Source organism: Jaculus jaculus, chromosome 2 (assembly GCF_020740685.1).
Source record: "Jaculus jaculus isolate mJacJac1 chromosome 2, mJacJac1.mat.Y.cur, whole genome shotgun sequence".
Lineage (NCBI taxonomy): Eukaryota > Metazoa > Chordata > Mammalia > Rodentia > Dipodidae > Jaculus > Jaculus jaculus.
The window spans coordinates 134,694,289-134,714,166 of NC_059103.1; the positions used below are offsets into that span (position 1 = coordinate 134,694,289).

A 19,878-nucleotide genomic window follows, 5' to 3' on the forward strand; every position below is an offset into this window, starting at 1 on the left:
GTAGGAACCCCAGGACTTTGATACGTTTCTGTCATTTGGTACGTAGGTCCCACCTTCGTTTAGAGAACCATAGGTTACCCGCCCTTTGAAAACAAAGCCGTTAATCGGGAAACAATAACTCGGAGCGTTTCTTTTGCTTCCTAAAGAGACAGGTTAACAACTGCTAGCGCCAGAGGAGGAAAAGGCTACGACAATTCGCAAGTGAGGCGCAGCCCTGCACAGAAACAGCTCTGGGTCCCCTGCGAGACACCGGACAGGAGCGGGTCTGGGACCCTCGTAGTGGGCCCCGGGTCAGCGCGCCTCCTGGGTCTCTTCGATCTTTGGGATCCAGTATATCCAAAGGCTCACTGGTTAGGATGGCTGTTTCTTTGTTTTGGCGACTGTATGTCAGACAATTTATTCTGGAAAGACAGCAGCGTCAGGCCCCTTTTCCTCCTTTCCAGGTGAACACGCACGGGGCATCAGCCTCACTCCTCCTTCAGGAAATAAGGCGCCCAACTGTTCTGGTGCTGCCACTCACAAACAGGGTCTGTGGTGAACCTCATTTGTGAATCTATTACAGAGATTAATAGATTATTTCTCCTTTTTCAACTAATTCTCAGTGGGGAAATTTAACCATATGGTAAGGAGAGAATTAGAATTTCATCACATTAGAGCAAAATGTAATGAAAAGAGCCCAACACCTGGGGCCAACTCTGAAAGCCACAATTAAAAGGGTTTTAATGAAACCAGTGAAACCCCAAACTGCACAGTCTTCAGTAATTCTGCCACATATTAGGGAATTATGAGAGGTGTTGGGAAATATTGTTTTTACTTATGTCACAAGGATGAAAACTAGTCGCTAAGTACCATGTGCTCCTAGAGACCAAACTCAGTAGCCAAAGGACGGCGTGTACTCTTCCCCATCCTGCGAGAAGCGCTTGTTTTCACAGTTCTGCCCTCAACTAACCCTTGGGGATCAGCCCAGGCAGATGCAGATGTCCCCAAATGGCTGGCTAGCTGCAGTGGTTACGTCTGCGGCTAAACAGATATGCCCTCCCCCCGACACCCCCCCGCCCCACTCGGTGTGTGAGAGGGTTGGACTGTTGGTGTGCACCCTTATGAGGCAACTGGAGTCTCTCACTGCTTGGGAAATCCATGGCTTCTCTGTCACCCAAGGCTGTGGCAGCTTTGGAGAGTCCTGCAAAAGCCATCCCCCCGCCCCTCCTCCCAGGCTTTTAAATGAAAGAGGCTGCAAAGCCAACCTGTCTTTATGTTGCTTTTTAAAATTTTTTATCTCATCCTTGTAAGAAATGGGCAATGGAAGTGTGTGTGCGGGGGAGGCAGTGTGGGGAAGCGGGGCGGGGGGGGGGCGATTGCTTTGCTCTTGTCATCGCTGACAATCTAGACTGAGTTTTGGACAAGCCAGCTGGGACACCGCCTTCCCTACCCAAGGTCCCATATCCCAATGAAATCTCCTGTGAACAGGGGTGGAGTGTACGTCTGTCCTCTGAGGGTAATGCAGCAGTAGCTGAGACTGCAGTGGAAGTGGGGGCGGGGGTGGGGGTGCGGTGGGGGCGGGCGGGCGGGGGCGTCGGCTTTCCACCGGACTCCCAGCCTCAGCCGCCACTCTACAATTTGCTGGAGGAGCAAAGAACATCCTGGGCTCTAAGTAGGGCTTTTAGTGTGCTCATTGATGAGTGAAAGTCGCCACACATGTCAAGCTAAAGGCAGTTGTTGGGTTACTAACAGGACCCAGCGCCTTGCAAACATATGCGCTAAGCTGTGTATACAGATGGCAGGCAGAATAATGGAGCGGGCGCCTTTTATAAAGCTGTAGCTCGGCCCGTCTTCAGACCTGGGAGATGAAACTATTCAGACTCGCGGCCAGATAGCGCCTGCGATTGTTTGTTACCGTTTTAATCCTATTAATTAAAACGTTAACCTGATTGGGTAGAAAGCGCTGTCCCAACAGGCGAGACTTCTTCATAATAACCTACTCAGAGATAATGATGTAAAAGACTCCCCCGTCTGTGGCGGCGGCTGGTTGATGGGTCCGGAAATCTCTTGAAGGTGAATCCAAGCAAGATAAACGGTGCGGTGCGGAGAGGCGGCGCGGGGCCGGGCTCCGGGCTCCGGGCGGCGGCGGCTGCACTCCGTGCGCGCCCACCCTCCCACCATGCGGGGCCGCGGCCCATGGTGAGCCCCAGCGGCCAGCACCATCGGCTGGAGACGAAAAAGAAGAAGAAGAGGAGGCGGCGAGCGCGGGGGAAGGCGAAAAAGAAAAAGAAAGAAGGGGACCACCGGGCTGCTGGCAGCGCGCGGAGCGACGCTCGCACCAGCCGCGGAGCCCGGCTCGCGCGCGTCGGTGCGGCCGCCGGAGTGGGGAGTCCAGGCGGCAGCGGTGGGCGCGGCGGGCATGGAGCGCGGGCTGCACCTCGGCGCGGCGGCCGCGGGCGACGACGACCTGTTCCTGCACAAGAGCCTGAGCGCTTCCACCGCCAAGCGCTTGGAGGCGGCTTTCCGCTCCACGCCCCCGGGCATGGACCTGTCCCTGGCGCCGCCGCCGCCGCCGCCGCCCCGGGAACGCCCGGCGTCGTCGTCCTCGTCGCCCCTCGGCTGCTTCGAGCCGGCTGACCCCGAAGGGGCAGGGCTGCTGCTGCCGCCGCCCGGAGGAGGCGGCGGAGGCGGCGGCGGCGGGGTGAGTGTCCCCGGGCTGCTGGTGGGCTCAGCCGGCGTTGGGGGTGACCCGAGCCTGAGCAGCCTGCCGGCGGGGGCCGCCCTGTGCCTCAAGTACGGCGAGGGCGCCGGCCGAGGCTCGGTGGTGGCGGAGAGCAGCGGTGGCGAGCAGAGCCCCGACGACGACAGCGACGGTCGCTGCGAGCTGGTGCTCCGGGCGGGAGGCGGCGACCCGCGGGCATCCCCGGGCGCGGGAGGAGGTGGCGGCGGCGGCGGCGGCGCCAAGGCGGCCGAGGGCAGCTCCAACGCCCACCTCCACGGCGGCGCCAGCGTCCCCCCGGGGGGTCCTGGAGGCGGCGGCGGGGGTAGCGGTAGCGCCGGCGGCGGCGGCGGCGGCAGTAGCAAGAAATCCAAAGAGCAAAAGGCGCTGCGGCTCAACATCAACGCCCGCGAGCGGCGGCGGATGCACGACCTGAACGACGCGCTGGACGAGCTGCGCGCGGTCATCCCCTACGCGCACAGCCCCTCGGTGCGCAAGCTGTCCAAGATCGCCACGCTGCTGCTGGCCAAGAACTACATCCTGATGCAGGCGCAGGCCCTGGAGGAGATGCGGCGCCTCGTCGCCTACCTCAACCAGGGCCAGGCCATCTCCGCGGCCTCCCTGCCCAGCTCGGCGGCCGCGGCCGCGGCGGCCGCGGCCCTGCACCCCGCGCTCGGCGCCTACGAGCAGGCGGCCGGCTACCCGTTCAGCGCAGGGCTGCCCCCCGCCGCCTCCTGTCCCGAGAAGTGCGCCCTGTTCAACAGCGTCTCCTCCAGCCTCTGCAAACAGTGCACGGAGAAGCCTTAAACATCCTCCCGCACCCCCCCCCCCAACCTCGGAAACCACAAGACCGACCCACAAGCTACAGAAAAGCGAAAAGCTGTCCCCCCCAATCCCTTTTATTTTGGTCCTCTCCTAGTTGTGAAACCCTTGCAGAGTGAACGGTGCAGAACTGAGAAGTTCCAGAGACAAACCGGACTTTTAGCCTGGACGTCCTCAGAATCTCGGCCTGTGGGGTGGGACGGAGGGAGGAGGGAGGTGGAGTGGGGATGAAGTGTGGATGTCTTTTTTTTCTCCTTCTTCTTTTTCTCAGAAAAGTGGCAACTTTAGTGGCAGCCCAGATCCAGAAGAAGAACTCTTCCTTGAAGGTGAAAATAAATTGAGAAGTAGTGCTTGATTAAGCCTGAAGAGTGTTAGATGAAAAAAAAAAAAAAAAAAAAAAACCTACTAAAAACTGTGAATCTAGCTAGTGCTGGAGGGGACCAACCAGAGGGGTCCAGGTCTGGGAGGCATGGGGGACAGAATATTCATCCAGACAACTCAAGAAAGGGTACTCTATAATAAATTTTGATTCTGAGCCAGGAGAAAACTTGAAATGTGGACTTATTTAAGTGGGACTGGGGGGAGGGGCAGAAGAGACATGTTGCTATGAAAAACTTGTATTTTTTATTGTCTCTGAACTTAAATCCTGTGAAAATGCTCAAAAAGTTTTGGCGAGAGTAATACAAGAAAAAAAAAAACTGACTGTGGCAGAAAGAATTGCATTTAAAGTATTTATGTGCACCTTGTTACTTTCTACTCTGCAATGATGTATTAACAATCCATGGTATTTATTTGTTACTCTCCAATGGTCATTCCGCATCAACAGTATTTATCATGTGTTAAAGTCATGGGTCCTATGTGTAGATTTTTAAATTTCTGTTTTATAGATTAATTTATAATGTGTGCCAAGTGTTTAAAGGTTTATTTGCCAACAAGTATGAAGAAAAAAATATTGATGTATCTGAGCTGCTTAGGTTTTGAAAGGTCACCTGGATACTTTTCAGTTGCATCATCCCTGTATTTAAATTGAGCTTTAATAAATTGCTTCAGTCCAAAAATTACAGGAAAGGTGTATTCTTAATTGATGAATGAATTGATCTCTTTTTTTTGGAAAGGGGACTTCTTTGCATTCCAAAAGGGAATAACATCACAGCAATAGATCCTATAAGTAAGAACGTGCTGAGCAAATATTTTTCCAGGCTGTGCTGTGCATTTTAAAAGGTCTAATTAAATTGCTTTTAATATATGTATATATATATTATTTAACTGTGGAAAATTATTAAGTTAAAAGATTGGTTTGATTTGCTTATGGTGTGAAATCTTTTGTTATTTTTCTAAAAAAAATAATAAAATCTTAAAAGAAATAAATTAAGGTAAGGAAGAACAAGAAGCTATTTACCCAAAGTGAGCTTTCAGTTTTAGTTTGCATGGCTATCTGCCTGCCTTTCCTTCCTATAAAATCAAGAAAACCTCTTTTTAAAAATGGAGTCCTGCTATTTTCCACTCCTTGCAAATAATACAAATTCAATTTGTCAGGTTGGATGTTGAGTTGGGAGCTGTGATGGGACTGTGGTGAGTTTTGAATATGTAAAGAATGATATATATATATATATATTAAATAGGTCAATCAGACTGACAGCTATGTATGACCATTTGTATGTGTATCTATGTCAGAAAGAATCTTTATTAAAATATTTTGATCAAACATTTTATTATGCTGTGCTTTGTGGAAGGAGCCATCACCACTCTTCTGTGTTACTCTTTGCTTAAAAGGTAACAGAAAGGACAGGACTTTCAGAGAAGGTGGAACTAAAGTTTTGGCAGGATTTCAAAATTAAGAATGGCCCTAGTTCATTTGCTAACTTGCTAACATTACAATAACTGGAGCTAGTCATGGAAGGAGAGGTGAATGGGGTCAGTGGTGGGACCAACACAAGGCCCAAAGTTCCTGGATACTGGCATGAACTTTGAAGGCCAGGATATCCCTGGAATTTTCTTCCACTTGTGTGGCATTGATAGCCATGTCAGCACCTGTGAAGTGGGGAAACTGTCTTGAGTTTTAAATGAAAGTTCTATTCCTAGATGCTTAAAGACAAGAGACCAAAAAGAATTTTGATTCTTTGAGAACTGACATTTTTGTGGCTGTCCACTTTTTTTTTTTGTGACCAAAGAATTAACAAGGTTGAATTATGTAATGCTCACAGAGCTTTCAAAAGCTATTGTAGTAGTTGCTTGATAATGAGAGTTTTAGATGCATGTGTTGGGCATAGATTCTATTAATGACTGATATCTATGCATGTATGTAGACTTTTCTATTGCCCTCAAATATGTAGGTGTATTTGTATTGTAAGTGGAGGCTGTGGAGACAGTACTGATGGAGATGCTGGTGTGGCAGTCAGAAGGTATGGGACTTCCTATGTACCCAGCAAGCTAAGTGAGTTTTTATTTTTTATTTTTTTGGTCTGTATAGCCTCAGCTCATAAAGATATCTCTAAATGCCATCAAACTTAGTGGGGAGTGAGAGAGGATATTTTCTGCTCCACTTGCCATCAAAGAAGATTAATCAGAACCTGTAACTTTTCAGAAAACATAACAGCAAAGGGCCTTGAAGCTGAGCCCTCCCAGTCTGGGAGTGGGTGTAGACAGGGGGAAGGGACTAGGGCAGCCCCCAGGCAGAAGACCTGTCTCTCAGCATTTACCAGACAAAGCCTGTGTGCGTCTAATTATGATTATTAAAACAATTTCCATGACGATGTCTAATATTATGTTAATTTGAAAACAACTGTGTATGAAAACTGTCGACTATAATACCTAAATTCATTTAATGAAACACATCGTTAAGGCAATTAAACCTCCTGGATGTGATTAAGAAACATAATTACGACACTGTTCTGCACCATAATTGGGTGTCTTTAATCAAGGGGTAAAGTGATCAGCAACACAGCCATTAGTTTGTATTGTTCTGGCCCTGCTGTCCATCATTCTGATTAGGAATTAACCACAGCACCACCAGTAGTTTTTTTTTTTTTTTCTCTTGTATATTAACATTGTAGGGGACACATTAGCTGTAAGATTTACTACTTGATATTTCTCATTATTAAGAAGGCCTCTTTGAAATACCTCCTTTATACCCTATGTACTATTCAACTCTTATTAGAAATTGGACAGAATAACAAACTTGAACTTCAGGGGGAAAAAAATACTCACTCTCCCCTAACCCTGTAATCATTCAGCCTGAAGGAAGAGGATAAGTTGAAATGTCAGATAAACAGATATAACTTAAATGCAGCAGGGTTAAATGCTATTTATCTTCATTTAATAATTTCAGACAAATCAATCTTCTTTCTAGGTCCAATAATTGTTTTCATGATTTTAGAAATAACCATGGGACATTTGAAAGGATAGACAAGATGACTTTTGATTGCCTTGGGTAGCCTAGCCTGCCCCAACTACAACTTACCCAGAAATCTTTCAGCAGCAGTTTTTGAAGAAAAAAAGGATGTTTAGAGAAAGTCCACTCTGTGTCTACCCCAGTAACCCACAGAGCACGCTTGCTTTTCTTCTGCAGGTTGAGCCCTGCTTTTCTGTCCTCTCTCACTGTTGAGTCCAGGATGTCAGTCCAGCATGGAGAACTCACATCCTCGCCTTCAGAGTGCTGGGCATCCTGCTTCCTAAACCCTAGTGCACGTGGTAGGAAACAGTAGCTGGTCCAGGGCCCTGCTCTGGCTCCCACTAGGCCTTGAGGTGCTTCTCCTAGGAACATTGCTTCCTCATACACCCGTCCTCAGGTTCCTTTGGGGAATGAGAATGGGCAGATGGATACTTGAGCCCTGCTTGGATCTTGGTCTCAGTGGCAGCCCAGTGCGACACTGCCCTGACAGAAGCTTATTTTCTACTACAAGACCAGCAAGTCATCATCTTTCCCCCTCTCTGTGGTGCACATGTATTTGTGTGTGTACGTGGGCACACATGACATGCACTCTGCAGTACACCCTCCACCAGACACCTGGGCACTTCCTCCAAGTTCTTGAGGTACATTGGGATTTTTCTTCCAGAAAACGCACCCCCTGCCTACCATCAGCTTACAGCCCAGGCTCACAAAATTTCCTTTCTCACACACTTTTGGTCCTTGAAACCCAAACAGATCTTTACTCTGAGACCCTGACCCCACGACTGTTCCAGAATGAGTGGCAGCGACTTTTCCAATGTAATGACTTATGAAAGATATAATCATGTGTTAAATTGAATCCTCCGTTTAACTGTTAATGGTGTGCTCTGGGCACCATTTACGTATTAGATGCTATGGTAACTAATTACCACTAGGAAAAAAGGATAATACACTTCCCAGACTTTGAAAAATAATGATGAGAGTTCACTTCCCGTCTTGCAGCACATTGTGGCAGGTGTGCCCGGTGGAGCAAGGAAGAGAGGGAGCAAGTGGAGATGGAGGGTCTGCAAGTGCTCCTGGAACACCTGAGGTAATGAAACCTGCTCAGAAGAGGCTCCCAGGCTCCCATGTCCATCATTTAAGGAAAATGAGTTCAGCTGCGGAGCGGTGGTGGTGGTGGTGGTGGTGGGTGGCCTGGGAAGCGCAGTATACAATGAGGAGATGCATCTATTCTTAATTAAGTTGCAAACCTAAACATCAAAAACACAAATATGCTATCTTTTAATCAAAATACAGGCCAGACTAAATTATCCATGTGCCAAGCACTTTACATCAATTAACGGTTTTTGTTGTGAGGGTAAAATAATTGCGCCAGTCTCCTGTGCAGTGCACAGGCATGGGCAACTATTGTGCCCCTGGAATGTCCAAGCCACAGAGCTCCAGGTTGATTTAAACTCTTCCTTTCGGTCAAACATTAGCACAGTGCGAGGGGGAAACCAAGAAACTGGAACTTCAGTAGAAGCAAGTTTCAGGAAAAAGTCTTTCTCTCCCTGTGGATATCTGGCGCTACTAATACATTGGTATTTTCTGGAACCGGGGTTCCCCAGGCGGTACTGAATAGCCCGAAATTTGTTCCAGTGCAGATCTCCGTCAAGGTTTGTGCCGGCGCCTGGCACCCTGGGGGGACGAGGGGGCGGCCTCCTCTCTCCCCGCCTTGCGGACTGACGCCCTCCACGCGGGCGTCCACCGTGCACTTCCCGCTCAGCACACCGAGCTTTCCCAGCATGGCCCTCCCACCCACACAGTGGCCCAACTGCGGTCCAAGTTTCCTGGGGCAGAAGGGGAACTTCAGGTGCTTAAACCTGACCTCTCCACGGGGGTGTTATTAGGTTAGGGCGGGTCTCCATTCTAAGAAGCGTTCTCTGTACCCCTGGCAAACCTGGAGATTCTGCGGGAGTGCCCCAGTTTTAAACCCCAAAGAACTCCAGATTCCTTACGTGGCAGAGAAATGCTTTGCTCGCCTTTCTTGATTAAATTCTTTTATTTATTAAATTCTTTTACTTATTCTAAGATAAAGAAGAGGAAATTGGAGAGGGAGGGAAGGGAGAAACGGAAGGAGAGAGAGAGGGCGGGACTGAGGGAGGGCGGGAGACTGACAGAGGGGAAGGAGGAATTATTCTCCGCTGGACAGGATTTTCTAATTCAGCAACACAGAAATAAGAGATTAACTCGTTTTGGAGGGGAAATGTCTGGCCACCCTGCAAAGGCAAAGAGAACTTTGCATTTAGGCCCTGCCCAGATGTTGGGCAACCCTATCTCACAAGCCAACAGCATGCTTGTGGTGGAGAGTTGGCTTTAGTTGGGAATGATATGATACCATTCTACTTCCCAGCCCCAGAAAGAGTTAATTCTTTCCCAAAGACCATAGTTGCCCTTGTCTTCTCAAACTGATTCAGAGATGCAATAAAACATGAAGCAAATTTATGATCTGTTTCAAGCATTTTATTGCTGTATTTTTAAATTCATATATGCACATATAAGAACTATGATCTGTGAATAATTTGAAATGCTATAGTAGAATGATACATTTTAGATAAAACATAACTACATCTTTACATAATTGCTGCAGATTAAAAGAAAAAAAAGAAAAATAGATTTCTAATGTGGACCAAACTGAAAAACTAATGAGAGCCATAAACTGCTAACCAACCATAATTTAACATCTTCATCAAATGCTAAAATGGTGTCTGTGGTTATATAAAGCAATTGTTATTTCTCCTTATAAGCTTTAGAATAAAGTTCAGGAATATTTAAAGGATCCATTATTTACAAATGTTTCTTAGTCTTAAAAGATTCCATTTTTATTAGGAGGAAGGGTGCAAATTAAATCGGCTCTGCTAATAGAGGTGATGAGAGACAAGGATTGAGACTTTAACATAAAAATGGTTCATAATTCAACTTTAATTTATACATCTATTCTCATCTTATAATTACTGATCAATTTTGGTATAAGGATTTCTCTGTTAACTGTCTTTATTTAGTGCTGTCCTATCTGGCAGAGATTCGGCTTATGTCCCTAACTAGTTACAATATTAAACACTGTCTTTTCAAGGAAGTACAACCACTTTTGTGTTTATATTCATGCTGCAGTATTATGGTCAGACCACCCACCAGGCTGAGTCTGTGCCCTTCATTGGAGACTTTGATGAAAGGAAATGTTGCTTTTCTAGTCAGACATCCACAAAAAGATAAGCAGCCATGAAAGAGCAAAGAATATCTACTTATTGCATGCGGGATGTAACAGGAAGTGGGGTCAGTTCATACTTGGGGAAACATAACTTTAATTTTCTTCTGAAGAGACATATATTTAAACTGTAGTTCTCTTACAAGACTGAATATTTTAAGTATGCAACTGTTCAACAAATAGAACAATTATAACAATTTGAACAATTTAGATATTTTATGAAAGCAAAACAATTATTTGAACAATGGAGAATGTGAGTAGCAAATATACTCAAGTTACCTCTGCTACTTGGCTATTGTCTGCAGTGTGTTTCTTGGAAAACTATGGGTTATACAGATCAAAGATTAATGAAAATATTCGTAAGTCCTATAGCCCTTCTTTGAGTTTAATTTTTGAATGCATTGATTAGTTTACTTCCTTTAACATTAAAAGTATATATCGTAACTTTTCTGTAGGTCTAATAGTTCAAGATAAAAACGCATAAAAATGAATATCTGATTTCACAACATGGAAAAAATGACTACACTATGAGCTTTATTAAAAATTTTGGGATTTACAATAATTTAAAATATTTATTTTAATGTATAGAACATAAGCATATGTAAAATTTTAATTCTGGTTCTTAGAAATATGGGATTAAACTATATCAGATTTAAACATTAACTTAAAAATAGAGATAAACATTTATTCAAACTTCTTTTAGTATTAATACATACAGTTTATGTTAACTGCAATGGCTGGTTCTTATAAATGAAAGTTATATTGAGTGTTACCTTGAAAGACAGTATCTCCAACTGGTACATGCTTCATATTTACAAATGTTAAAATTTGATTCAATGATGAATCATTACATAGCAATATCTTCTCTAGTTATTCATTCCTCTGCCTTCTACTATAAGCACAAGTTGTTGTCAAGGAAGATAAAATGCTAATGAACCTATCTGTGCAGTCTGAAATATAGTCTTTCCTTATAACAGTCAATATATGTAGGAATTATGTAGGACATAAATTGGAGCCAGTCATGGTGGCACATGCCTTTAATCCCAGCACTAGGGAGGCAGAGGTGGGAGGATCCCCATGAGTTGGATGGAGGCCATCCTGAGAATACAGAGTGAATTCCAGGTCATCCTAGGCTAGAGTGATACCCTACCTTGAAAAAACAAACAAACAAGCAAACAAACACCCTCATAAACTGTCCTTCAAATAATAATAAACAAAATAATAAACAATATCACTTTAGAAAATCCAGTATATCCATAGATTTTCTATTCAGCCTTACTGTGAATGAAATGCACCTTATTACTCCCATAATCATAGCTAATTCCAAAAAAATGCAAATTTTATTTACTTAGAAAGTATTTTTCAGAGAATAATGGAAAGAAGGGGACTTTTTTCTCACCCTGTTGGTAAATATTACTGAACTGACTACTACAAAGGATTAGGAGTACCTTCTGCCACAGTGAGCTTCTGTCAACTGCTAGCCAGAGTACTTCACTATAGACTTCTAACTGCACCACAAGCTCCTCAAAGCCTTATTTACTCTAAGCCAGTAACTCACAAAAGGTTTTAGGAAGCCAAGTGTCTCAATAGAATACTGACTGTATAGTTACTGAAAGAACCACATTTAATTTTTATCAACAGTATTGTGTAACATAGGCTTTTTTTTTTATAATTGGAATTTGTTTTATGAATAAAGTGAGTCCCATCCAAATACTTCTTAGTTTTATTCATTATTGATGGTATGATGAACAAAGATATAGAAGGCAAAAACTAGATCTAATGAGCTCTACCTCCCATTTCCTGATGTTCTTATTCATCTCTTTATCTATGGAATAATGTTAAGAATCATAGCCCAGCAGAATCAGCCCAATGCTTAAAACAACACTTAGTGATATATCTTAGATCTGCTTTTATTTCACACATAAACAACTAAGTTAAAATTCACAGAAATATGTTTATAGCATAACAATTAATACTTTTAAAGAAAGCACTAGAAGATAAGAATATATGCATAGGCCAGCCTGGACTAGAGTGAGACCCTACCTTGAAAAAGCAAAACCATGTGTGTGTGTGTGTGTGTGTGTGTATGTGTATATATATATATATATATATATGTGTATATATATATATATATATATACATACACACACACATATATATGTACACACACACCTATATTATATATATATGTATAGATAGATATAGATATAAAATATAGATATAGATATATAGATATATAGTTATATGTATGTATGTATGTGGGAAGGGAAGTGAGGAATGGAGTCAGGAGTATTCAGCAAAATCATGTTCCAAATAGTCTACTATTTTTAATCAAATACTTTGTCACCCAATTTATTCTTAGTAGAGGAAATGGCAGATAATCATTCATCCATACTTTGCAAGTTGATTTATTAATTTTTGTAAAGAAAAGAACATTATAACATTCATAAAGTATTTGAATTTATTATTTAATAGCCCTTTAAGATAATTTCCTTCCTTATACAGCCATACATATACCATTTCAAAAATAAAAACAGCCTAATATACCAAGTCAGTATTTTATGATTTACAACACTTTTCCATCTAAAAACATTTTCAAACATAATTTCTGACAAATTCTCATGTGTTCAAAGTTATTCAGTTCAGTTTTTCATTAACTAAGTTTAACTTTATGTAGAAAATAACATAACATACATTTAAGCTACAAAGTTCAAACTGACTGACATTACCACTATGAAGAAAAGGAAGTATTAATTGTTTTAGATAAATGATGCAGTTTTATGAGATCACTCATAATTCAAAATAATGCAATAAGGAAATGTAATCTTGGCATGCTAACTTTGCTTAATTGAGTATGTGAATATCAATACCTAATAATGCAATATAAGTACACGATAGTTTACAATATTGGAAAATTTAATAGGTTAAAAAGCACACACCTTAAAAGCATGAAATTAGTGTCTATGTAATTATTTCCATTTTTAATACCATGATCAAAACCTGGATAAATTTTGTGTTTTGGTCTTTGAAGAATTTTAATGTTTCAGTTTAACTGGAAGATGCTTAAAGGGAATTATTATTCAAATCACTTTTTTTTGATAAAATAAGCACAAATGACTTGATGCATTTGGATTGTGGGTTTTCCTTTCCCTTGACATGTGACCCAGGATTTAATGACAAAATGGAGATGACATAACAGGAAAGCCCAAACAAGGCACATGTACCTTCCCAGATAGTTTGCTCCTCAACATGCTTTTTGTTGTAAAAAGTAGACTTAAATATCCCCTTAAGGCATCTCTCTTTTACTAACCAACCAAATATTTCATTACTGTTGGTCATTGGTATAAAACAATACCATGCTTATTATATCATCTATTTATTTTCATTAAAAATTAGGTTTAGCTATATGAATGAGATGAGTCTTTATTTTTCATCACATAGTGGACACACACAATTAGAGCCAAAGTGACTTGTTCATAATAGCACACTAGTTTTTGCCATAGCTGGAATTCTCATCTTTTGTTGTTCTGTTTGAGACATGGTGTTATGGCAGCCCAGATAAGCCAAGAACTCATGGTCCTCCTGTCTCTGCTTCTCACAAGTTGGGTTTACTATCACGTGCCACCACATATTGATTTTATCTATTATTTTTCATATGATCTTCCCTCTATTACTTACTTTTACTTCTTATTTTAAATTTATACATGTATAAATTTAAACTATATATTAACTCACAGTTAGAAAGCAGTGATTTCATGTGTGCTCTCTGCTGAAGTATCATAATGGTGTACTATGAGATTGAATGTGCCAACCTAAGACATTTCTACTTCAGACAACACGGCAAACTAGATGCCCTAGTACAAAATGAATTGACTATGTTTTCTGGAAATAATGTCTAGAACCCAAAGTGTGTGTGTGTGTAGGGGGTGATGAGAAGTCCAATATCCCTGCACAAAAACACCAATCTTCAAAGCCAACATGATTTGTAGGTAGATTAGAAAGAAACATTGCCCCAAAGATGCAGATTGTGGGTCTGCTTCCTGGTCTCAGCTTAGCATCTGGGCGAAACAAAACACAAGTGTCCCTCCGTCTAGTCCTAATCATAGGATTTCATTCTACCTGATTTTGAGCTAGAATTTTTAACACCTTGGTAGTGGCCCTCAAACTAAATTTTCAGTAACCTGAGTTTGATAGTATCAGTGATTGCCAGACAAGAGCAAGTTCTCTTTGAAAGACTGAAGGTGAAGGTCAGGTGGCAAACATTTTCCAGAGAAAAAATCCAAGGACCATGGACTCTGTTTAGTGAGGATGGCTTAATAACCATTAAAAGTTCAAGTTGAAAGAGAATTAAACATACTATAGGAGGGAGAGGTGGGAAAAAAAGAGACTACAGATTATGACACATCAAACACAGGTGAGTTGGAAATATATGAAAATGGAAGCCATGCTTGTTTAATATAATTAAAAGAATAAAAATAATGGTGAATGCATGTTGAGGGAACAAGATATTTAAGGGCTGGAGAGATGGCTTAGTGGTTAAGGTACTTGCCTGCAAAGTCTAAGGACCCAGGTTTGATTCTCCAGGTCCCACATAAGCCAGAGGCACATGGTGGTACATGCACCTGGAGTTTGTCTGCAGTGGCTATAGGCCCTGGCATATCTATCCTCTCTCTTTCTCTGTCTCTAATAAATAGATAAAAATAAATGTAAAAAATACTTTAAAAAAGATATTATTTTTAAAATGTAATGAACAAAAGAAAATTATTGAACTAGAAAATGCCATCCTGAAATGGGAAATTTGAAAGCTGACAAGTTGGAGGCTGCCTCTTTGCTTTAAGTCAAGAGGGTCAGATGGAGCTGGAGGAGGGAAATGAAGGCATGTCCATTGTGTGTTGGGAGAATGACCGCTATCATGAACTACGTGTGTGAGAATGGTTAGAAGTAGGAATTAGGATAAAAAACAATGTGCTATATACACATGACAGAATATTCTTCAGGCATAATGAAGACTGTGTCATTTGTAACAACATAAATGGACTTATGGAAAGTAAAACAAAACTAGGCACAAATAGACTAATACCATACACTCTCACTCGTATGTGAATTTAAAATAATCACGTTCACAGAAACACAAAGTAAAGTGGTGTTTACAAAGGCTAGAGGCAGATCAGAGGTAATGGTCAAAAGGTACAAGAACTCATCTAAAAGAAATTATTTTTCTTTCTTTGGGGCAAGGGGATTCTATTGAACAGCAGAGTGGATATATTTAATAACTGAATTATGAAGTTTAAAAATTGCTGAGAGTATATTTCAAATGCTCTTACAACAAAAATTTGAGTACCTGATGTTAAAGGTATGTTGACAGGTATGTTATTTGGTGGTTTTATTACTCTACATCCTACTCTTAAGTCATAACATCACTTTGTACTTCATACCTTTACATAATTATAACTTGTCATTTTGCAAATTAAACAAAGAATGATGATGAGAATAAAGTCATCCTCAACCAAGCAAACAGAGAATTCATGCCTCTAGATCATCACAGAAGAGCATACAGAGCTGATACTTCAGGAAGGAAAAAGAAGTGCTACAATATCTTCTTTACCTCCTAAGTATCATAACGCTATTTAAAAAATCAATTTGTTTTATAATATCAATAGCAATTTCCCAGACCATTATCATGTCCAATAAATGCAGCATGAATGAACTGCATTTAGTTACCTGCCTTCTCAGTTTACATTTAGCCATTGTGATAGTTTGAATATATATATTCAGTGTTTTATTAGCTTGTACTTTGGATCTGCAGCCACCCTGGCTAGAGGCAATGCTACTGGGTGGATCTTAGAGTCCATCCCTAAGGTATGGTGGTGGGCTTGAGAGTCCAATCTAAAGATATGCAAAATGTGCCTATCTGGAGTTCCTGAAGTGTGCTGAGTGGTGTGGCTTTTGGTTTGTGTCTTTTTCTCTGTTTGGTCTGGTAAGAGCAGGCCAGCTTCTTCTGCCACGATGGAACTTCCCCTGGATCTGCAAGCTTCAATAAGTCCCTTCCTCCATAACTGTGCTTGGTCTGAAAGTTCATCTCAGTGAACCTGAAGCTGTCTGCCAAAGTCATCATTCATGTGGAATATCTATTACTTGTAAATTGATATTAGAAATCATTGAGTCACTGACACAAGACTGCCTTGTGTTATATGTAAATGTACACTTCATAATAATGCAAATAAACTAGAAGTCAAAATGTAGGAAGACAAGAACAGATATTGCTGTCTTTTTTCTCAGTTGATACAGATGGCAATATCTAGAGAAGGGTTTGCTGCAGCATTGGAACACACTTCTGATTTATCCTAAAGCCAATCACTACTGTAAATGCTGTAATGAGCTCAACATTTCCACCTGTAATCAACCTTATACTAATGTCTAGGGCAACTGTAGAAAATACAATAGGGGTTGTGTTTTCCTACACTCTAAATCTTATCAGTGTCTAACTTGAACAGAGAACTTTTAGATAACAAGAGATTCTCTTGTGTTGAGTCATGGTATGCAAAGTAATAAGGAATTTTATGGATGACTAAATATTGAAGTGAAGTGGAAGCATTTTATCTATTGCAAAACTCATTTAATGCAAGCACACCCTGGCAATATAGGAAGTCCTGATCTTGTACTCGAAGGGAACATTTTCATATAGCTTAACTCATAGGAATTTAATTTCCTTCACCAAGAATTTGGAATTTGTTAGACTGTGTCCATTTCTAGCATGATTTCTCAGTACTACATAAAATGTACTTTTACAAATTGGAAAAGGGTTCAGGTAACTTTAAAAAATGCTGCATGCACACAACTGATAAGAATCACAATAGCACAAACTTAAGAAGAGCTAAACTTATAATGGTGATTGCAATGTCCATTTTTATGACACCACCCTATTTTACTTTATCCTACTTTACTTTATGATAGGGTTAGTGACCAAGCAGAAACTGGACTGATCTCAGGTCAAATTTAAGTTGGGACTTTTTAAAACAACAAACAAATGAAATAAGATCTATACTTGCAGGAAATAGAAACAAACAGAAGAGCTTAGGGCATTGAGGTTCATTTGGACAGAGTTCTTTTCCTTCCTTTCAGCTTCTCTATGCTTTTGCCTTGTACCTAAATAAAACATTAGAATCTGGATACTGAACACCAAACAACAAGCGGCTTTGGCCTCGTCTCACAGGCTTCTTGTCAAGTAGTTCTAAATCAAAATAAGTTAAAAATACGACCAGTAGTAGTTTTATTTCAACAACTGCCAGATATCGGCCTGGACATTTGCTGGTCCCAAATCCAAATGGCATTATGTAAAACTTCAGCTTCTTTCCACTTTTGTAAAAGTTGGTTTTCTTCTTACCGTCTTCCATGAAACGATCAAATCTAAATTCCTGTAGAGACAAAAGACAGTTTCAAAGTTATTTTCTGTTCTTCCCCTGTAATTATTGTGAAATAATGAAAGTCAGCAACCCTGGTGTAGATCCCAAAGTTTGCTGGCTCTCTCTGCCTGTTTTACAAGGCTGCTTTTCATCTGCAATGACCAGGAAGTTAAACTTGTCATAGTCAAGTTTACATAAACTTTAAAAATCACAAATGTTACATGGAGATCACTTGTCTATATCCAAGTGAAATCTAAACATCTGTACCACTTCTCTTCCTTGTTCAACCTTCTCTTATATTGTTTTGTTGGTCTTTGGTGCTCTCACTGAATACTTGAGGCTGGGTAATTTATGAAAGAAAAAGAGTTATTTTGGCTTATGATTCTGGAGTCTGAAAAGTCCAAGAGCCTGCTGCTGCTGGTGAGCCTTGTGCTACTGTATATCATGAACTGCATATCATGATAGAAAGCCTAAGAGCACATGCATTCATTTGCAAGAAGTAAAATCTAAGGGGTGGCTTTAATTCATAATAAATAACCCACATTATGATAGTCATCCAAGTTCTAAGAAACTGAGAACTTGCATGAGAAAGGCATAATCACCTCTTAAAGTCCCTAACTCTCCAGAAGCAACAACAAGGCAATTTCTACATGAGTTTTGGAGAAGACACATCATACTCAAACCATAGCACCTATACCGAGCTTTCTAATGAGACAGGCAGTATCTTCCTTTTGGTTTGCTAATGTGGATCTTGACATACGGGTCCTTAATATGCCAGTTTTGTCTAGAACAGATTCCTGTAGTACTGTTGTTATCACCAGGAAACAATGAATCTTAGAAGCTGTAATGTACAGCTTACATATCCCTTGTAAGCCAGCTGCTGACAGGTGAGCACCATGAGTTTAGGATCCAGTGGTTATGTTTGGATTGAATAGATATGAAATAGACCTTTGGCCTGGATGCTCTTCACAGACATCGGAATCCAGCTTTTTAAGCCTTCTAACATGGATTGAAGACCAGCAAAAATTTAGGAATACTCTAGCAGCAGATTGGGCCTGCTGAAGCATCCAGCCTCATTGAGCAGCTACTAAGTGCAGACCATCTGGCCTGTAGACGGCCCATATCCTGTAAGCCAATCCAATAAATCCTCTTTATAATACATATTCATTCTCTTATTATATTCCTATAAGAACCTGGGCTGATACACAGTTACTTATTATTTTTCCTTGTGTTGTACAAAGTTGATAGACATCAGGCTTGGTCATTAAAAAGTGGACCTCACATTCTGTTAACTTGGTCACATTAGATATGAAAAAGCCACTTCCAACCAGAGAAACAAAGACCTCTGGTTCTAGATGGAGCTTGTAAGTCACTGGATCAAGAGATCAACCCTCACCTGCAGACATTCAGAAGAGGTGGGAAAAATAGTAATCTCCTTAAGGAGAAGATGGGTGAGGAAGCACTCCCCCTCCAACACCACACATACACTGAAGTTGCTTCAGCCCTGTGGAGTTGCTCTGTTTTTCTAAGTTCCAACTTTTACCTTTCTTTCTATTCTTTGGATGCCAGTAGACCCCCAAGCAGCTGACACTGAGGCTTTCCCATACTTTTCTCAATAAATCTTCTTTGCCCTACTCATAAAAATGTTATAATAAGATTCAGACAAAACACTAGAGAAAAATCTTAGCCACAAAATCAATTTTCTTTTTTGACATTGAGGTCAATTTCTCCTGTGCCATTACTATCATAATGAACTCTGTTTTGGTTAATACCAGGATATCAGGCATTTTTGCATATTTTCACAAATAAGTTGTTAACTGCTATACAAAATCAGGGGACTGGTTTATCTAGGGTAGTTGGCCTGAGAAGTTTAATTTTGCCATGCTGTCAAAGATTCTTATAGGGGACTGAGAAACCTTGTTTTAGCCCATGGTGAATTAAACCATTGATTAAATTAATGCCCATGGCTTGCATGAAAATGACCAACTATCTCCTGTAGTTGGAGCTCATTAGCATTTGGCCTGATCAACAGACAACTTTGATCTGAACCACATGAAGAAAATGTAAGGAAGCAAGTCAGACTCAACACTATTCAGGCTGTGGTGAAACTCTATAGCATGGTAAGATCATGAATCCATCAAAATGATGTATTTATCTCATTTGGTGCCAGGGTTGCAAATGTAGTGTATCATTTTCCCTAATAGTATTGAGCTTACCTGAGCTTTACCTTTGACTACTAAGTTTAATAAATATTTGAGCTTAAAAATTTAAAAAAAAAAACAAACTTTGACTAGTTCCCATTCCCCTCAAGCTTGCAAGTCAG

The 19,878-nt window shown here is 41.3% G+C and overlaps 2 protein-coding genes across 2 annotated transcripts in view; one reads left to right on the forward strand and one right to left on the reverse strand.

Moving 5' to 3' along the window:
• Positions 1-2,398: 2,398 nt before the first annotated feature.
• On the forward strand, positions 2,399-5,225 carry Bhlhe22 (basic helix-loop-helix family member e22). The gene has a single exon (XM_004653322.2). The coding sequence runs from the start codon at positions 2,399-2,401 to the stop codon at positions 3,503-3,505; it is 1,107 nt and encodes a 368-aa protein (XP_004653379.2). The 3' UTR covers positions 3,506-5,225.
• A 10,905-nt stretch (positions 5,226-16,130) lies between these two features.
• Positions 16,131-19,878, reverse strand: part of LOC101599339 (cytochrome P450 7B1) — a 179,361-nt gene continuing 175,613 nt past the window's right edge. The window contains exon 6 of the mRNA XM_045143410.1: positions 16,131-17,567. Coding sequence (XP_044999345.1) covers positions 17,280-17,567 — 288 coding nt within the window. The 3' untranslated portion in view covers positions 16,131-17,279. The remainder of the gene's footprint in view (positions 17,568-19,878) is intronic.

What these genes read in the sequence shown, in the direction of transcription:
- Bhlhe22 (XM_004653322.2), top strand. Translation starts at nt 2,399, where the DNA reads ATGGAGCGCGGGCTGCACCTCGGCGCGGCGGCCGCGGGCGACGACGAC.